This window comes from Podarcis gaigeae, assembly GCF_964106915.1.
Source record: "Podarcis gaigeae genome assembly, chromosome: 15".
Taxonomy (NCBI): Eukaryota; Metazoa; Chordata; class Lepidosauria; order Squamata; family Lacertidae; genus Podarcis; species Podarcis gaigeae.
In genome coordinates, this window is record NC_139692.1 from 20,278,136 (window position 1) to 20,299,420 (window position 21,285).

Consider the following 21,285-nt stretch of genomic DNA (forward strand, 5'->3'; position numbering starts at 1 on the left):
GAATATGAGAACCACCCACCAACAGTGCCTCCATCTTGCCAGGTTTCAGCTTCAGCTTACTGGCCTCCACAACTGCCTCCAAACATTGGCTTTACCTGATCCAGAGCCTCGCCTGCCTTATGGAGGTTTTGCAGCCGGTAAACGTCAAGAGCCCCTCCATCATCTTGACAGCATAGGTCAAGGACGATGCATCCTTGATCTTCAAAGGCATTGATTTGATGGAAAAACAAGAGAGGCTCACTGCAGTACTGCCCAGGCAACACCTGTGCAAGGAACACAAGACATGCCAGTGATGGCATCTCAGGCCCTCAGTGACACCTAGAGAACATTCCACAAAGCATCCCCTCTGAAAATCTTAAGTTATATATTTCAGCGTTGCTGGAAAGGGTTTTAATATAGGGGCAAAAGTAGGAGGTCTGCCAGCCAGCTTCTACTTCATAACCCTCTGCTGCTACAGGAGGTGGCTAAAGTATCGCACTTCACAAAGAGTGAGGGGGCAGGGTTGGGGGGCAATAGTTAGCAATGTCATGAGATGGTGCCTTATATACCTGAAAACACCAACAGCCAGATAGCTACGTATGAGGAATCTGATCTTTCAAGCTCCCCAGCCCATGATTGCAGAGTTTGACCAACATACCAAATTTGTACCAGGTGTGCAGGTTTTGGCGCTCCGGCAAGAATCTGGTTTTGAGAAAGTGAAGTGGCTATCAGCTGAATTCATGTTGTTACAATGGAGGCAGACTGCAGAAGCCTTGCAGGAGTTTGAGAATATATGATCCAGGAAGGTGGATCTTTAGTTCCATCTAGTGCAGCTTTCTACTTCCCCCCAGTTGATAGCCAGAGGCCTCTCAAATCTCATAAGCAGGGCTTGAATACAATGAGATCTTTCCCAGTTGTTTATTCCCAGAAGCTGATATTCAGGGGTACATTTTGAAGAAGTGGAATTCTTCAGGGGTAGGGAACTTCCAGCCTATGGGCTGAATGTGGCCCTCCACATTACTCTATCAGGCCCTCTAGACTTGCCCCAGGCCTTGCACTCCCTGACCTATCACTGCATCTTCCTTGAGTGCTTCTGCCAGGCTGAAATGTGACCTTGGATACTGTGATACATACAATATCCCTTGTGCATTTGCCCATGAGGGCAGATGGTTCCCCAAGCTGCAGAACGTTCTTCACCCTTTATATACTTGCAGCTGCATTATGAGTAAGTGACATGAGCTCATTCCTTCAAAACTCAATAAGTCAGCAGACTTGGCTGCTGGGCAGTTTTTCAGCAGCTAAACCTATTGTAGCAAAAGCCAGGCACTGCCCAGAAAAGAAAAACAAAAAAGGGCCATGAGGCAGTGAACCCAGAAGACATACCTGCCCAGTGAGCTTGTTCACTACGTGGAAGCGGGTACTGTGTTCAGGCTCCCAGCTGATCGCTTCCAAAAAGGATTTCCCAAGAACCTTGGCTGTGATGAACTTCCAGAGGTTCATTTTGAGTGGCTGCTCAATAAAGATCACATAGTTTTCACTCATTCCTACAAACAGGAGACAACAAGGCTCAGGACAAATGCTTCCAACAACACTTCTAAGCTCCTGCTGCTTTGCTTTCCATCATGGCCACGTCTAACCTTCCTCCTGCTATCTTGACCTTTCCTTGCCGAAGGCGTTTCAAATTGCACCCAGTGCAACCTGGCATGCTCCAAATGATCTTGGACTACAGATCCCATTAGCCACAGCCAGCATGTGACGTTGTAGTCCAAAAGCACCAGGTTGGGGAAGGCTTCAATATGTAGAGCTTTGAATAAAATATATTTAATCAGAGTATTGATTGCACTATTTATATAGCACTTCTCACTATACCGCTTGTGATCTGTGCTTAGCAGCCTGCTAAAAAAAAAAAAGGAATGCCAAAGGTGGTCAGTATATTCCTGCAGCTATTAAAAGTTTTTAATAATAGGATAACCTCCCCATTTCTTTATGGAACTGCTTTTTGGATTAGAGGAGTGCGGTCTAGTTAAATATTGTCCAAATTAAATTCCTCCAGATCCCAAGATGTGTTCCTAATGCAGCTGCACTTTTGGAAACAGGACAGTGCTCTTCTGAAATAAGAGCATGGTTGCCAACCTTAAACCTTTGGCTTAAGAACTTTTTTTAAATGGAAACGGGACTGTTAGCACATTTACCTGGGAGCACCTTTTGCAGTGCTTCAACAAAGCTTGTTGTCCTCCAAGCTGTCTGTGTTAGGCTCTCACCCTTCCTCCTCCTCCATATGGGACATGACAGGAAGTAGAATCTGTAGAGCATGTCCTATTTTATAATTTCAGTGCTGGAGTTTGGCAGCATACGATTGGCCCTTTAGTAACCAAATCTCCAGGAAGGTCAGTAAAATTATAAGTTAAATATCCCATGGAAGATAAAAACCCAAGGGTATCCCTATCCTGATGGTGGCTAAATTGCTATTAATATCAGTGAGAACAATAGGATTCCTCAACATCTGAAACTGGAAGGACTATCTCCAGGGACCAGTCCAAGATAACTGTAGCTCTAACTGGTAATCTTTATGTTACACTTTTGAATCTGTTGTGCTCTGAGATTCCGGTGCACTTCTGTTCTTTTCAGTCTATTGGCTGTGTTAAAGTGATTTGATGAATTTCTATTCCAACCCACTGACTAGGCTTTCGTTTCGTCTGGCTTTGACTCAGAGATGTTCCATACTTGCAACATCGACTATGGGTACATCTGCTCCACTTAAAAGGAGGGCTGGCAACTCTCACCAAAGCTGTGGTAATAGGAAGGTTTCATCTTATCCTCTGGCTCAATAGAACACAGCACTTTTGCACCCTGCAGGCTAGAGTCATCGGAGCCCGACGTCTGTGGGGGGACACAGATGATGTTATAGTTGGAGCCTGGAAGAGAGAAAATGCAATTACTATTTTTTATGATTATTAGCTGCCACCTGACTGGGTTGCCCCAGCCGTCCTGGGTGGCTCCCAGTAGTCGTAGTAGTAGTTATTATGATTATGATTTATTACTTATACCCTGCCCATCTGGCCAGGCCTCCCTAGCCACTGGGTAGCCACAATAAAACATCAACCATTAAAACCTTCATTATACAAGGCTGCCTTAAGATGTCTTCTAAAAGCCAGATAGTTGTTTATTTCCTTGACATCAGATGGGAGGGCGTTCCACAGGGTGGGCACCACTATCGAGAAGTCCCTCAGCCTGGTTCCCTGTAACCTCACTTCTCACAGGGAGGGAACCACCAGAAGGCCCTCGGCACTGGATCTCAGTGTCCGGGCTGAACAATGGGGATGGAAACACTCCTTGAAGGATACAGGGCTGAGGCCATTTAGGACTTTAACGGTCAGCACCAACACTTTGAATTGTGCTGAGAACATGACCTGGCCAGCAGTCCAGCTACAGATGGAACTACACATTGGCTCCATAATTGCTGATGTGGGGTTTTGGAATAAATGCATGACTCAAGACATTCTGATTCATAAGCCTCCATGTTTCCAGTTGAGAATAAGGTCATGCACACTCCATGCCACTAATTTGGATTTAATATAAGAGGGTGGAAGACACAAACTCCAACGCATGGTTGTGAAACAATAAGCACATAAAGATTCTGGGACAGTTCTTGTCTTATTCATGTGACAGAAGCCTCTTATTCATGTCCAAGGGCCACAGGCAGTGTTAGGAACACCAGTGATCTAACCAGAAAGTGCTTGCCAAACTCCCATGCTTTCCATGACATTACAGCAGCTTTCCTGTATAGGGGCCCTTCAGATGTTGACTGCAACAGACGTGCTGGGGCTAACGGGAGTTGTAGTTCAAAACACCTTGAAGGCACCATGTTGAGGAAGGCTGCATTAAAGACTGCAACCACTTCTTGTAGTGATCAGGTGGGATTGCTATGAGGAATTATAAAATATACATCAAGCCATCGTGTCCACGATGAAAGCATTGTGTTGACTGGGTTTGATATATTGATGATAGTTTCTGATTAAATCCCATAAGATTCTACATTCAGGCCCTTTTCATGCCCTTTTGCCTCTACTGCCCATTTCTCCTTGCCTGACAAGTCACGTACACAGCCCAGTTGCTTAGACAGGCAGGCTCCTGGGCCATAAAGATAGTGGGCAGTTTCTTTGATGTAGCTTTTCTTATAATATTAATCTTAGGATGTTAATCTTAGGGCCAGGAAACAGGTTTCACATTAAGGTGATAATGGTCACTGTCTTCCTGGCCATCCTCCTTATCATGTGTACTGACCTCCGGAGTTGCTGTATTTGCTCCTTTGTAGTATTCATTCGTTTACCCAAAAGTATGTATGCCTAACTAGTGTTTATAGTTTAACTTTGTCCCCACTTGAGGTTTGTTTAAATGTTCAGAGGAAATCTGATTGGTTCTTATGAACACGCTGTAAAAAGCTCTTTTGTGAATAAAACTACCTGGGCCAGGGGCTGCACACAGACAGGCACAGAGAGAGACACGATTATACGCACCCTTCCCAGAGTCTTGCTGGTTCAAGCCTCTGTGTGTATTCTTATTAATCAGAGTTCAAGCCTTCCTTTACTTTGTGAACACAATACTTCTCTCCCCATCCCTTTTCCCTTCTGCATGACAAGGATGTCTGCAAACATGGCATGAAGGCTGGCAACATCAACCCGGCCACAAGTGGGAATACCTTGCAGACGACCGCAGTGCCTGGAGGCAGGCAGTCAAGTCATGTATCCATAGCAATGACCAGAGGAGAAATGACCTCTGGGAGAAGAGAGAAGCAGAGAGAGGAAACGCCATGGTGCATCTGCAGCAACACAACCGGACGTCTTCATCTGCCCCAGCTGCAACAAAACATGTCTCTCCTATATCGGTCTCTACAGCCACAGCGGGCGCTGCAACCGTCCAACAGCTTGACCTCATTCCCAAAGGCACACTCCTTCATTGTCTCCCAACACAGAGGGATGCCAACCATGTATTTTTACATTGTAATCCTGAGGAGCCAGCAAGGACTGTTGTTGTTTTTATGGATTTGTAAACTGCCCTGGGAGCAGTTCTGGCTGAAGAACAGAGTAGAAATGCTTTGGATAAATAAATTATTTTGAATAAAAGCAGAAGAGAAGAGAAAATATAATGATCATCTTCCCCACCACCACCACCCATCTTCAGCAAATCAAAAGCCCCTTGCCTTTGTCTGCTACCAGATGCACTGGAAAAGGTATTGCTCTCTGACAGTTCCAAACAGAAATCAATTAGACAATTGGCAGTGCGGTCCGACAGAGTGACCAGGCAGACATATAAAGAGCAAGCTGCATCTGCTGCAATTTCTGCATCTAAAACCTTTGTTTATGAAGTGTCTGTCTTGGCAAAAGTAATGCTTGAACAATAATGCAGCAGACATCTGATCCCCCCAAACTGGTGCTGCCTTAGGTACATTCTGAACAAAGTGAAATATGAGTTGCAGGAAAGAATGCAAAACTAGTTCTGCAGACTGCTACATTGTTTTCCAAGTCTGCCCCAAATGTTTTATTATATAATGACAGGAGCCTGGCACCTTTCCCTGCTATTCACATGTCCTGACACAGAAGCGAACAGAAGCAAGTGAACAAAGCAACAACACTGAAAGTTCAGCAAATTCACAAAATTGCTGGGAGTAATTGGAGCAAGTTGGCTGCCTAAACTTCAACAACGCAGGGTGCTGAACATTTCTTTCAGGGCTCTCCTCCTGCAGCACTTCTCTTCATTGCAAGCTCGATATTACCAGTTACAATAAATACTCCAAATATTTCAGTTTAGTGCATTCTCTCTGCACTTCACACTCAACTGACTTCACCATTGCTGCCCCGAGCACAGCGACAAGTAGGCTGCAATCACTACCGAAGGCAATAGGAATATGCTTTGCACCATTTCATTTCAATACACACAGCCATATACAGTGCAGAATCAGTTACAGGACTGGAAAAATCAATAGATAAATTCCTGCCAGCTAGTTGTCAAGCTGTTTTGTGCGTTTTAATCAGAGCTGTGAGAAAGTGGAGTGAGGAATCTTTTATCAAAGTAAGATTATAAGGAGAGGGGATCTGCCAATGTTTGCCTTGAATGTTGCTATTGCCTGTCTCTTAGCAGCCCTTATCCAAGAGTCACAAGTGTGATATATTTTTCATCAGGGGAGCTAACATCTTTCTGAAGATGAGCAAATATTTTGATGCACAAAGGGCAATATTGCCGTGATTACGTGCGTCAGAAAAATAAATTAATGATGTCGCCATGAGGGCGGGGTGGTCTTTACATATTATGTTTTTATAAACATGTACCCCCCCACACACAAAAAAAGAGTAGCTGTGTTAGCTACTGTTGCAGAAAAAACAATAATAAATGTGGGAAAAGGCTTTTCCTGAAGCGTGGAACAGTCATTTTAGGGGATATTAATTATGGGATATCTGTAAAATGTGTTTTATTCTTTTTTTAGAGTTTGTTTTGTTGTACACTGCTTTGATGACCTCAGGCTATAAAGTGGTCTATAAATCTGTAAAGAAAATATACCAGAGGCAGTGCATGCAATCCAGGGATTCTAACTCTGTCTCTAACTTGTGGAGCAAGCTTCTGGTATCTTTGGAAGTTGCAGGAGAAGCTCTCCCATAGACCACAGTGACCTTCTGGGTATATACTTTATAAGAAATAAGGCAGCCTCTCAGGGAATCTGGTCCTGAGCTGTATATATTAGTACCAACACTTTGAACCTGGTCCAGTAGTGAATGGAGCTCCGCATCCAGGCCATCCCTAGCATAGAAACATCACAATCTCATACAAATGTCGTGATTTTCCTAAAAGTCAGACAAGTCAGCCTCATCTGATCCATACAATCTCACCATGTTTTCCATATGAGTTGCCCATGTTATACGCTGTCCCGTCCGGGTCATAGTGTGGGTGGGCAGTTGCTCCATTCACTGCAATGTACTTTGTCCAATCCACCTGCAAATGCAAATATATATATATATATATATATTCCCTTTCAGGGTGTAGGTGGAAGCGATTCATTTATAAATATTTCTCCAGCCCTGGTATAAGCTAGACAACATGGCCCTCTGCCTTTGCAACTACAGGTAGTTGTGAACGGCACTCATTGGCTACCTCTGCTAATCAGATTTCAGTAAACAGACCCTTTTGACTTCTTCGCAGGTGCATTCGTCAGAGTGTGCATGCTACAGTTTCATACACACATGCAGAAGATTGGAGTGGGAAAGAGTTGGTAATCTGCTGGGTTAGAGATGGACTCTACCATTTCAAGGGGGGGGTCATTTGTGGATGGTCCATTTTCTTCTTCTTCAAAATAGCCATGCCAATAGAAAACTTGAACAGTGCAGGTGGGGATTGTGCTAGAAACTGTCTTTGCTAACCTGGTACTCTCCAGATGTTTTGGACCCCCATCCAATGAGAGCTGCAGTACAAACGACCTGAGGGGAAATGGCTGCACTAGAAGGTTTCTACCTGTGGGGCTACCTTTCTACTTTCATTGAGTTTGGAGGGAAATATTCAAAAATGGGATCTCTCGCCTGCAAACTGAAGCATTCTACCACTCCAGGTCTCATGTTATTCCCATCTCTGCCACATCTGCAGAGCAGACCAGGTCTGAGTCTCAAAACAGCAAGTCTCATCCAAGGTGACCTACCCTTCAATACGGCTTATTTACAGAGACTTAACCAACACCTGTGGCGCTGTGGGTTAAACCACAGAGCCTAGGACTGGCTGATAAAAAGGTCAGCAGTTCAAATCCCAACAACTGGGTGAGCTCCCGCTGCTCGGGCCCTGCTCCTGCCAACCTAGCAGTCCGAAAGCACGTCAAAGTGCAAGTAGACAAATAGGTATCGCTCCGGCGGGAAGGTAAACGGCGTTTCCGTGTGCTGCTCTGGTTTGCCAGAAGCGGCTTAGTCATGCTGGCCACATGACCCGGAAGCTGTACGCCGGCTCCCTCGGCCAATAAAGCGAGATGAGCGCCACAACCCCAGAGTCAGTCACGACTGGACCTAGTGGTCAGGGGTCCCTTTACCTTTAACTAACACCTATGAACCTTTAATCTCGCCCTGCAAGTGCTGTGATCCAGCTTCCTCCTCCTGTGACCTTAACTCTATTCCTCTATTCCTTCGCCTTCTAAGAGCATCAGGTAGCCGTCCTGGATTCCTGGGATACCCCAGAGAGCCACTCTCAGTCAGACTGAACCATACTGGGCTTGATAGACCATACTGGGCTTGATAGACCTGATTCAGGTTCCTTTACCTTCTCCTTTGTTTCAAGGGTTTCCGGATCGACCTTACGCATTAAGTTGGTTTCTGTGCTGACGTAATAGTCGCCTTTGTAGACCACATAATTCACATTGCAGTTGTCCGTCATTTCTGGAACAAAAACCCCAGGTTGGTTTGTGGGTGTGCTACAAAACACTTGGGATCATTGGAGTTGCATGGACACTTTTAAACTGATATTGAGTGCCAGAAACTAACAGTAGCAGCAGAGAAAACATGTTCTTCTCTTTATTTTCAACTTTCTTGGGTACGTGAAGCTAACCACAATTACTTTGAATTTCTGCCTAACCCTCAAGAAAGAAGGGCTTTTTCGCTGGACAGGTTTAATTCAAATCCATCAAACCTCCTTTGGGGAAGGTTCTCAGGCAGGGTGGAAGGAGAAAGAACTTGCCCATATGAAGACCACCTGGTGGAAACCCTTACACATATGGTTCTTAACTGTAAACTATATGCTGATCTCCGTCAGCAATTTCTAGATCAACTCTGTATCCCCAAAAAGAAATCAGAGTTGGATGTCATACATTTTCTATTACTGGGGAATGATCAGGAGCTCACCAAGTTAGTGGCTAAATATCTCTATGTGGGTTTTTTGTCGTCAAAATACACTGCAGACGTCTTATCTCCCTGGAGACCTAGACACGTGACGATATACTGCTCTGCCTCCTTTCTTTTAGCAAATGTTTTGTGCCACTGGGGAAGTGGCAATTCTGTATTGATTTGTTTTGGATGTATGGATGTTATGCCAATAAAAGGTTTGATGATGGTGGCGGTGGCTTTTAAGCCAGTGGTTTTCAACCAGTGTGCCATGGCACCCTGGGGTGCCTTGAATGATGGTCTCTGCCCCTCTTTCCTTCCCTCCCTCCTGTGATGCCCTCTTGCATCTCTGCCTCCCAAAGGCTTGCACAGCTGTTTATTGCGTCAGCCCTGGCTATAAGCTCTGCAGGTGAATGGTGCCTCTGGGAGCAGTTGCAGAGAGGATTCCCAAGGAGAGGGGAGAGGCAAGGAGGCTGAGGGAACACTCCACAAGGGATGTTAGAGACTGTCAGCTCTGCAGGCAAGGGGTGACATAACTGGGCTCCTGAGCCCCACAGGGGGGCCGCAGAAAGAATGTAGTTGGTCAAGGGAGCCATGGACTCAAAAAGGTTGATGTACAAATGTGCTGGAAATGAAAAGAAAATGAGGGTACTTTTTAATCATATATGGTGGTATGTAAGATGACAAAAGACTTCTGGGAAGTTACATATAATGAACTGGGGGGGGGGTGTTGAAAATATGTTTCCTAAGAAACAAGAAGCTTTTCTTTTAGGTATTATAGGACCAGAGATCCTGAAGGACCAGACGAAACTGTTTATTTACGTGAGCACAGCTGCACAGACTCTCTTAGCTCAGAAATGGAAAGATGGCACACCTCCAACCAAAGAAGAGTGGCAAACAAAATTGATGAACTATTCTGAGATGGAAAAAACTTACAGGAAGAAACCAGGAAGAGGGGTTCTTTAATAAAGAATGGGGAAAGTTTCTAATTTATTTGAAAAGCTATTGTAAACAACCACATACATTGGTAGGACTGACAGGAAACTTGTAGTAAAGATTTAAACTATGGATTGGCAAAGGATTTATAAAAATAGAGTTATGATAGAGATGCAGAGGGGGAAATCATTACATTAAGATCCGCAATGAGGGAAGTCAGAAGGGACTATATGTTTATGTTTTTAATTCATTTGTTTATGTAAAATAGAAAATGAAAAAATAAAATTTATATATATATATATAAAGAAAACCTCTGTTTTCCTTGTCAAAATTGTTTGCGCCTCCAGGAGTCACAAATGAAAGTGGGGGACAGGGTGGGGAGACACACACAAGTGGTGGCAACCTGCCTTACTGTGGCAAGTGGCCTGAAAAAGAGAATCACTTTGACTGTTTTTGATATGAGCCAATAAAATGGCCCCTTCCTCTTGGCTCATTCTCTTGGATTACTGTCAACACTGTGAAAGCTGAGCTCATTGCAACTGAATGAAGTACACTGCGGAGTCTCAGTAGAACTGATTCAGAGGAACCTGAGACATCCAGGCAGCTATAGAGGCCCTACGGGGGCAGGGGGTAAAAAAAGGCACCAAAGATTCTAAGATAAGGTTACCAGATGTCCCCATACAAAATCCACTGAAGTTGAAAAGTGTCCCCGGATTCATTGAAAAACATCTGGTAACCTTATTGTAAGAGGTGTCTCCTCTTGGCATTCTTAGTGCTAAAGAAAGGATTTTAGCGATGTTCGAGAAAGGCTGAGCAAGCCTGTGAAAGTTGGAACAAGAACTGTGGGAGCTTGGGAAGGAAACAGAAACCATGCAAATGAGATGAAGCAAGAAGGTGCTGATCTTAATCTCCAGGTGGGAGGGTGGAGCAACAGAAAGCTTTTTGTGTGGTGGGATCAAAGAAGGTAAAAGATGTACCAAAGCGTTGGGGGAAAGTGCTAAAATATATTCTTTGCTTGCTTATTCTGTAAGGTTAGTCTGCGTTGCATTGCAAGGCTTAATAAACTTTTTTGACACTTACTTGGCACTTCAAACCTTGACATGAAGCGCTCAAAAATGGACTTGCAAGGGTCAGGCATAGCTAAGGTTCCAAACTCAGATACCATGATCCGGTTGTTCCGGCTGTTAGCCGTGTAGGAATCGCTCCTTAGGAACTTGCTGCTGTACTTCACAACTCCATCCTCAATGTCAAACTGGTGCATCAGAGACATGCCATCAAACCAGTGGTTATACCTTCCATTGGAGAAGAGAAATCTAATCAGCGGGGGGGGGGGAATAGGAGTACAGGGTGCTGATTTCGCCCATTTCCCCTTTTCAGCTCCTGCCTACTTTAGGTATCCAAGGCAGAGGGCCTTCTTGGTATTGGCACCCACCCTGTGGAATGCCCTCCCACCAGATGTCAAGGAAATAAACAACTATCTGACTTTTAGAAGACATCCGAAGGCAGCCCTGTTTAAGGAAGCTTTTAGTGTTTGATGTTTTATTGTGTTTTTAATATTCTGTTGGAATCCACCCAGCTTGGCTAGGGAGGCCTGGCCAGATGGGTGGGGTATAAGTAATAAATTATTATTATTATTATTATTTATTACTCCTACTCCTACTACCTACTTAGATCCTCACTGATGATAAAATGTGCACATGCAATTCTGCCCATGTAAAATGCACATACCGTAATTTTCGCTCCATAACACGCAGTTTTTTCCTCCTAGAAAGTAAGGGGAAATGTCTATGCGTGTTATGGAGTGAATGCCTACGGATGGCAGGGGAATCTGCCGCAGTTGTGAGCAGTCCGTGGCTCGCTTTGAAACAGCAAAGCGGGTGTAAGCGGCTCCTGTCAGCGAGCCCAGCCGGGGAGGAGGGAGAGAAGCAGAGCGGGGTTGGCTGCTTTAAAACAACCCCGTGCTCTCTGTCCCTGCCTGCAGTTTTTTTCTGTCTGATTTTGGATTAGCCACTGTAGGGGCTGTGTGTGTGTGTGTGTGTGCTTGAGCTATCGTCCTCCTCCTGCTTCCTGTTCACTCTCCCAGCGCCCCTGCGCTCTCCTGTGACTTTAGGATTGATACCGTGTGTGTGTGTGTGTGTGTGTGTGTGTAGGATCTTTCTCCTTCTCTTGCTTCCCGTTCACTCCCCCAGCGCCCCTGCGACTTCCAGCGCCCCTGCGACTTTAGGGCGACTTTAGCATGGATCCACATGGATCCTCAGGATTTTTGCATTGGGCTACCCCAAGCTCACCGTCAGATCACATGTCTGTGGCCACAGCATGAACCACAAAAATCATACATCCACTGTTTCGTTTATAATATTTTTTTCTTGTTTTCCTCCTCTAAAAACTACGTGTGTGTTATGGACTGGTGCGTGTTATAGAACGAAAAATAGTGTATATACCAAAGTAACAGCAACAAGATCAGGTACAAGCTGATTACTGGGGGCAGGGGTAAAGGGGATTGATGAGGGCACACAGGTGTGTTATTTCCTCTTTTCCTTCTCAGCCAGGTAATAAAGGGAGGAGAAAACACACCTCCCAAACTTGGGAAAACACTTGTTTGATTGAATTTATGTAAACTTCACACAGAGTGGGGAGGAAATTCAAAACCGATGAATGCAAATCTCAAAGGACTGAAACGTTTTTCTTAAAAACTTCCCTTTAGATGAGGGAAACAAGAAATGTTTATTAATAAAGAATCTATCTCCAGGATACTGATTTGCTTGTTAATCCTGCCACCGCTAAGAAGATGGGGGTGGACAGAATTCTCGAATCCCTAAGAACAAACCTTGCCAGCTGTGAACAACATGGTTCTTGTACAGTGGTACCTCGGATTAAGTACTTAATTCGTTCCGGAGGTCCGTACTTAACCTGAAACTGTTCTTAACCTGAAGCACCACTTTAGCTAATGAGGCCTCCCGCTACTGCCACGCCGCCGGAGCACAATTTCTGTTCTCATCCTGAAGCAAAGTTCTTAACCCGAGGTAATATTTCTGGGTTAGCGGAGTCTGTAACCTGAAGCGTATGTAACCTGAAGCATATGTAACCCAAGGTACCACTGTATTTTCTTTCTGGAGACACAATTGACAGAACAACCTACGTATGAAAGAGCATATCCCTGTGTGGCTTGTAACTTTTCTGGGTGGCTTCTACGGCCTGATCCATAAAGAGATGCAGATTTTTTTTTTATCTCTGAGGTTTAGAATCCCTTGCAGGGCACAGCCACAGCAAACCAATCAGGCCTTACTTGTCTTTTCCAAACTCAAACTTCCCTGGGCCAACCCTCAGCAGCTTGCCCTTCAGCCAGGTGGGGACGTGCCCCTCGATCTTCGTAGGAATAGCTTGAGATGTCTCTTCTACGCTGCAGAAAAATGGCGAGATGCATTCCAAGCCCTTCCGGTTGCTGAAGGAGACCTGCTGCTGTTTCTGGGTCAATAGGAGACTTGGTACCACTGAGGAGACAAAAGCAAGAAATTAGCAGACCTAAAAGGAATATGGGCACCCACCAACTTACCTGGAGGTTGCATTCCAGGCTCCTGTGCGCATAAGTGAAATCGTGTAGGCTGCAACCTATGGAGTCACAAGAGCATGTGATATACTGTAATACTTGGGTAAAGCAATGCATTTTCCCAGAAAAACTAAATAATGAGTCCTGGCAGGAGTGGCACACAGAGAGTTCTGTCTCAGTGGAGACTACCACCAGTGTCAAAGACATGGGGGCAGGCTTCTTCTTCACCAAAGGATGTGCCCAATTCTAGCACTTTTTCCTTCCCCCAGCAACGAACTTCTACGGGGAAAATAAACTCATACCCTCAGAGACATTACTGGGATGTCAGGTTTCCCAGGCTCTCAATTTTCTGACCACAGCTCCCCCATATTTCTGTTCACAGGCTTTGATTAATATTCTATTTGATTTTTATTGCATGTCGATAACAGACATTTATTTATTTTTTGCTTGTGTTTACGACAGTAGTTTGTGTAAACCACTTAGAGATTTTCTTACATTAAGCAAAACCAACAAATTTGCCTAATAAAAACCTTCCTAAAAAAGCAGAGGGAGGACCTTCCGGGGGGGGGGGGAATAAAACTCACAGAACACACAGCTACACACCAGCCTAGGCAAATTAAATAAGGGATATGCTTTATAGCAGCTATCAACAACCATGTACCGATTGACATGCTTGTCTTAAGTGTAGTACTTAAGAATAATCATATTTTCACATGCGGGCTAATTGAGCCTTCAGCAGGGATCAGCATTCTAAAACCCCTTCTTATATCTTTAAGGATCTAGAAGCTTGAAAGGGGAAATCCACCTGCAGGGTTAAAGCAATTATCCCTTTGGTGGTTAAGCTCTGGTAAAATACATTCAAAGCAGAAAATCTGATGCTATGTGTAATAATTATGTAGTGAGGTAGGAACACAGAGCTGCCAATATATCCCTTTCAAGAAAGGGAACAACATTCCCTTCTGGGCACACTCTCACACACTGTTGGTGCATGACATGTGCCAAACATGTGCAGCTCCCCAAGCATGTAGGTTCATGGCAGTGAAGTTTTGTGCTGGAAGAAATTCATTCGGACTCCAACTCCTAAACCGGTTCAGTCCTTTACTGACAGGTCCAAAGCATTAAGGCAGTTTCCCAAAGATATATATCTTTGTTATTAGCAAACCAAGGTACTAAGGGAACATTGGAATAAGGAATTAGAGATCTCAGTTTCGACCAAACAGTGAGAAACTGTTTTAACTGCTACAACAAGAGTGTCTCTGGACCTTAAATTGAGGCTATTACAACATCAACAAAAATTTAGAGTATACTGGACTCCATTACCGGTAAGTTTTTTTTTTTTTTTAAGGGGCTATCTAAGGTATCTAACTGTTGGAGATACAATAGGGATAACACTTCTCTAAAACATATGTTTTTTCATTATCCTATATTGAAAGAGTTTTGGCAGAAGGTAACTGAAGCTATCAACAGAACTATATGGAACAAACTTACATTTACAGAGCAAAATATCCTCTCGCATTATATACTCATGGAACCTTACAAAAGGACAATGCGAGTGGACTCTCCGTGCCCTTACCACACAGCCAAAAGAATGATACTCATGAATTGGAAAAATTAAAATGCGGCTCCCTTCTATGATTGGATTGAAGACTTATTCAAACTCGCAACATATGAAAGTTGTTTTTGTTTTGTTTTTAAAGGCAGTTTCACTATATACAGGCCTCTGGTAGATCCCTAGTAGAAGGTGCAGGCTTCAAATGCAAAGCAAGTCCAATTCACAGCATACATACAGCACAGAGTTCAGCGTCAATCTGGCAGGGCTTCTTTGCAGCGAAGCAAAGAAGCAATGTACCCTTTGCTCATTGTACTCTTAATATACCCAAGAATGACCACACCCTTGGCTGGTTGCCAGGTCAGTGACCGTCAAACACTAATCACATGACCTGAAGGTGCAAGATAAGGGAAGCCCATGCACCAGCTTTTCCTTAACAGCAATTAAAGGAACCTCAACACCCCTTCTTAATTCTCTTAAGGAAAAAAATGTATCATAGCATGTTATTATGCCATTATATCAGCAATGTTCTGGCTCGACTCACAATATACAAGTTTCATCAATCCATGTTCCACATTGTCCCTGACGTGTCTATATTTTATGTCCATGTGTTTTGTCCTAGACTTGAATTGTTCAGGCTCTGCCATGGATATGCAGGCCTGATGGTCCTCATAAACTGTCACAGGTATCTTGGATTCTACATTCATGTCGGTAAGAATCTGCACAAAATAGGGAAGCTGATTGTTCAATTCAGACAGAGCAGCCTATTCCGCTTCAGATGTAGACACAGATACCAACCCGTTTCCGGGATTTCCAACCCACTAGAGACCGTCCAAATTCTACTACGCGGAACTGGACAGATTGACACGGAGGATTCGCAACCGACAAGACCAAAGATTCACTGAGGACTGGAGTAAATTTACAGAATATATTAAAAATATTTGTGATAATGATATAACGTTTGTAAGTTTTCAAGAAGCTCTGTAAGAAGATTTGGTAGAAATATTGTTTAAACAACATGGTAAGATAAGATATATATAGTGCAATATAAATTAAGAAATGTGAAGATTTGTGATAATTACGGAAAATTATCAGACATGTTGATGGAAGTCTAAAAGAAAAAAAGATATGTGATGAGTTTTTGATGTTTAATGATGTTATAAATTTGTCTTTATTGGAAAATTAATAAAAATCATATAAAAAAATTGTACTACTATCCCAGCAGTGGACCTTCTTGTCTGTACATCATTTCCAAAGAGGATGACAGTTTTAAACAGTAGTCCTTTGTTGCTTTTAAAACACTCTTTTAACTGCTTGCCAAGCTGCTGTGGTTAGCTTTGAAACTAACCTGCTAAGAACACCCACAGCATTTTTAACATCTAGTCTGGACCACTGTGAATGTACAACAAACTGCCAATGGCAGAGTGGTATAGCTCCTGGTTTTCAAACACCACATTACTCTGCTTTTTAAAAGTCTGTCGCCAGCGGAGTTTGAACGCCTTTACAATTCTGCATACCAAAACGTTCTAACAGTTGTGTAAATTTCTTTTTCTGGCTTAGTAGAAAAACTCCCATCACTTATTCTCTGTACTTCAACTCCCAGGTAACTCTTTATAGCTCCTAAATCTTTGAGCTGGAACCCTTGCTGGGCAAACTCCTGAATTTAGTTGTTTGTTTTCCCAACATACGTTAGATCATCAACAAACACTAGAAAAAACATACAATCATCTCCTGTCACTTTACAATATAGACAGGAATCAGCCCAGCTCTTTTGGAATCCTAGAACAATTAGCGCTTCATGCAAGCACATTTTCCAATTTCTGGCTGATTGGCAAAGTCCATAGATCACCATGTAAAGTCTGTATACACCTTTAGGATTCTGCTCAAATCCTGGAGCTTGCTGCATATAAACCACCTCTTTTAACCCTGCGTTTAAATATGCTATCGCAATGTCAAAGTGACTAACTTCAAGATCACGTATTGCTGTAAGGGTTAAAAGAATTCTCATACTTTCACTCCTGGCTGTCAGAACGAAAGTCTCATCATAATTTAAACCCCTTCTCTGCATGAATCCTTTCACAACAAACTTTTCTTTAAACTTCACTTTACCAGATGCTATGGTTTTACTTTTATAGACCCAACGGAACCCCACAGATTTCTCCTGGCACATCAACAAGTGAGAAAACCTTGTGATCAGTCAGGGATTGCATTTGTTGTTCCATTGCAGCAAACCCAATATCCTGCTGTTGTGAAGGCAGCTGCAGGACTTCCTCAAAAGTTTGAGGTGCATGGCTTCCAGTTCCAGTCTGCCTTAATGGAGGCAGCTCTCATGACAGCAGGAGATCGTCGGTGGAGGATAAACAAGGATGACTGAGGATAGTTATCCTGGCTCTCACTCCGGCATGGAATGCAGGAGGCAGGGAGGCACTGAGTACAAAAGCACTTCTGCCGAAAACCCAATGCCTCCATTAAGAAGCAGAGGTTCTCCTGTGAATTAGAGTTTCATTCAGACTAAAGTACATGTGTGTGCTAGAAGAGATGAGATCACAAACTGCAGAACAGAACCAGCTGCAAGGTTGTTAAGGTTTGAACTTGAGAGAAGACTTTATTCACTGCAAAAGATGGGGGGGGGAGCCTATGGTTTCTTTATATAACTTTTTTTCTCTACATTTATGATTCGGCAACCCTCCTTTGAATGTTATTTCAAATTATATTTGTACAAGCGAGGAGGGAAGAAATTGGATTATAGATATGGAATATAACATTAAACGGAACTGTTTGTGTAAAAAAGGAAAAAGGGAGGGAGGCTTTATTTTGCAAAAGGTTTACGATGGAAACTTAAAGCTGACTCTTGAAGTAAATAAGAAAAGTGAACTGAATAACACTAAGAGGACTTGGAATTTAATTTAATTGGAAGTATAATTGCTCATATATCTTCATTTGGAAGGAAGGATGAAAGGAGTCTGTGAACTGCCAAGGAACTGACTGCTCTTCTTCCCAGGCTGAGAGGAAAAATTATAACAACAGTTTATTTATTGGGACAGAGTGAGTTTTGCAGCTGTTGTTAAAGTTGCAAAACAATGAAGCACGGAACAGAGTGAGGTAGAAATTTCTGGAAAAACAATGGGATTTCAGCTCCATCCAAGGCATGATGGATAATAGCAACAACCGGGAAAAGATAGACATAACATTTTACAAGGACAGGAAGAAACACCATGGACAGAATAATTGCCACACATAGGAAGAACAAGGATATAGGTTTTTTTGGTTTTTATTTATTTTTAACAAGGATATAGTTTGAGTGCCTCACTTGTAGTTTTATAAATCATTTAATGTGTCAACATGAATAGAAGTTATTAATATCGCAGTTGTTGTATAAGGGATTATTATGATGTCCAGAATGTAATTGAAATCAATAAGGTTTTGGAGATCAGAAATAAAGAAAATAATCAAACCTTCAGTTGTAGCACACGGGGAGGGGGGGCATCTTATCTAAATTATATAATTCGGTATTTGAACGATTGGTATTAGTAATTGTATTACAAATTGGTATTGTTACCGTATTTTTCGCTCTATAAGACGCACCAGACCACAAGACGCACCTAGTTTTTGGAGGAGGAAAACAAGAAAAAAAATATTCTGAATCGCAGAAGCCAGAACAGCAAGAGGGATCGCTGCGCAGTGAAAGCAGCAATCCCTCTTGCTGTTCTGGCTTCTGGGATAGCTGCGCAGCCTGCATTCACTCCATAAGATGCACACACATTTCCCCTTACTTTTTAGGAGGGAAAACATGAGTCTTATAGAGCAAAAAATACAGTATATTGAGGCTACTATTAGATTGTCATTGAAAACTAATAAGTTAGGTCAGTTTGCGCTTGAGCAAATGGTCTTTATGACACTCTGTTACTCTTTTTGCTCACTTAGAAAGTTTGCAGGTTTCACACTCCCAAGTATTTACCTGCAGGCTTTTAACTTTACATCAGTGCACAGCTGTGGCATTTTTGCTAAACTTCTAAAGTGTGCATGGCCCATTCTCCGGCAAGTTCTGCCAGTAAAGATTACATTGTAAATATCTTTTGTCAAGCATGCTACACTCAGCAAACATTACTGGAGATTTCCCACTAGCAAAACATTTTCCAAATGTGCCCCCAGACAAGGCACATACGCCGGCCCTCACCCTTGGATTGAAACACATGAACCATCAGCAAGGGTTACATGGTCCTTACTCAAAGTGCTTCAAGAAATAAAATAATTCCCTGGGGTTCACCGCATGCTCAGTACAGGCAGAGTCCAACAGCCAGACTCAGCCAGCAACTCTGGTTTCAGGAACTGACTGTCTCACCACAGCTGAGACAAATTGAGTTATTTGCTTCTGTTTTAAATGGGGGTGCTTTTTATGGTTGGCATCTGGAGCCAGGCAGGCAGTACAGTGTCTCCTGAGGTGCTGTGTTGAGCCACAACAAAAAGAGCCACACCACAACTATCGCCCTGGCTTCTCCCTCACCCAAGAATGACCACACCCTTGACTGGTTGCCAGGTCACAGTGATGTACTTGGCAGGTTGCCAGGTCAGTGACCAACAAAATCCTCCATGCTTAAGTCAAGCTGTTGACTTTTCTCCCTTTTGAAACATTGCTTCTGATCATCTACTCTATCACCATCAATTACTGACATGGCTTGGCTTCACCTGCACGTTTTCTGCCAGCAAAAGCCAACTGCAAGGAACATTCTGTTCCTATCCATTGGCTAAGGAAGAAAGGAAGGCAGCAGTCCTCTACTCATTTGCCTGGGAGTAAGCCTTATTGACGCCAATGGGATTTGCTTCTGAATAGACATGTACAAGCTCTCACTGTAAGCCTGCAATTCTCTAAATCAGGATTTCCCAACCTTGGGTCTCCAGTTGTGTACTTTCAAAAAAAAACAACACCCAAACTTTTCATACTTTACCTGCTCCATTCCTTGAGAACGGTGTGTTAAGAGGCAAATCAGAAGACGATAACGCTAGAAATGCCAAGTATTTCTAAGGTAAATTACAGTTTAGTGCCACTAAAAACAAAGTACATGAATCTGGCAACTAAAGAATTCTCTCTCACTCTCATGCCAGTGCATGGAGTTGGCTCCATTTTCTGGTTCGCCTTAGACAGGCAACTGCCTGCAACTTTGAGATTAAGGAAGCACTTTGCAAACTCATTGGTTTTGTGTCCAATGCAAACGATCTCAGGCTGCACCAAATGCATGGTATGGCAAAGAAACAAACAACCGTGTTTGAAAATGTAAAAGCCAATAATTATTTAGTTTTGTTTCCGGCATTCATCAGAATTCTGGAACACACCTTTAGAAGGGAAAGCAGAAGCATATTAAGAAAACTAGATACTAATTTTAGATTATTCGCTAGGTGAGAATGATATAAAAATTGAGAATGTTTTTATGACTACTGTTCATGCGAAAGGCATTTCAGAGGAGAAAAGTTCAGGCAACGTCTGAAAATCTGGGCCCTGCCAGACCTGCATGCCTGTAATACCCAGCAATTATGACAAGTTTGATGCACACAGGAAAACAGCCACGATGGATCAAGATGGAAGATGCTGTTTCATGTCTGTGTCATTTTTGCATAGGCAGTTTGTATTATTTTTTTTAAAATAGTTTTTATAAAATATTTTCTTGGTTTACAAAAGTACATGTCTTGTCTTTTTTTTCCAGGTTGCAAAGTCTTTGTGCAAGTTTTGATGCTGTACGTGCTGCCGTTTAAGACTCTGGCATAATGATAAATGTAGCAGCAAAACAGCCATGAAGCCACAACATAAATGAAAGCATTATACATTTTGGCAGGCCACTGCTGGAGTGTGATAACCCAAGAGTTCCAGTTAGTTACTTTCTTCCACTCTTCCTGACAAATAATGGTAATTCATAGCTACATCTTATGTGGGTCCACCAATAAGAGTAATGAAATTAATGTAAAATTGGCAAAAAGAAGTCCAGTCTCCTGGTTCCATTGCTGATTGATATAAAAGGTAGCATTGTGAGTGCGCGTTTTGTTAGTTCTTTATTTTGGGGGGTGGAGATGGGAAGAGTTGTATAAGATTTATTTATTCTTCTTGCTTACTGCCTACTACTCAACTTGTTTTGTGTATTTGGCCCTGCTGAAGACTAAAAGGCCTAGCCCACTGCCTTGGGTTGAAAACATTGACTTTTATTCATTTATTTTACTATGCTAGGGATTTAGAACTGTTTCAGAACTAGACTGACTGGAGGAAGGGGGAAGAAGATTATGTTATTTATGACTTCATACCATTAATGAGTACGTGCAAATTGTATAAAGCTGCTTTAAGTTTTGTCTTATGTAAGTTGCTTTAGTTTCAAATATTTTATCTTTTGTAACTTGTTTTATCTTGTTTTATTTACTATAACTTTTGTAATATTTCATGTCGTTTA

At 42.8% G+C, this 21,285-nt stretch overlaps 1 protein-coding gene across 3 annotated transcripts in view; it reads right to left on the reverse strand.

Moving 5' to 3' along the window:
- BCO2 (beta-carotene oxygenase 2) overlaps positions 1–21,285 on the reverse strand; it is a 66,499-nt gene that overhangs the window by 3,442 nt on the left and 41,772 nt on the right. For all 3 annotated transcript variants that reach the window (XM_083714038.1, XM_083714040.1, XM_083714039.1), the window contains 7 exons: positions 13,045–13,249; positions 10,839–11,050; positions 8,266–8,381; positions 6,861–6,963; positions 2,763–2,894; positions 1,363–1,523; positions 96–263 (listed from right to left, as the gene is read on the reverse strand). In XM_083714038.1, coding sequence (XP_083570164.1) covers positions 96–263; positions 1,363–1,523; positions 2,763–2,894; positions 6,861–6,963; positions 8,266–8,381; positions 10,839–11,050; positions 13,045–13,249 — 1,097 coding nt within the window. The remainder of the gene's footprint in view (positions 1–95; positions 264–1,362; positions 1,524–2,762; positions 2,895–6,860; positions 6,964–8,265; positions 8,382–10,838; positions 11,051–13,044; positions 13,250–21,285) is intronic.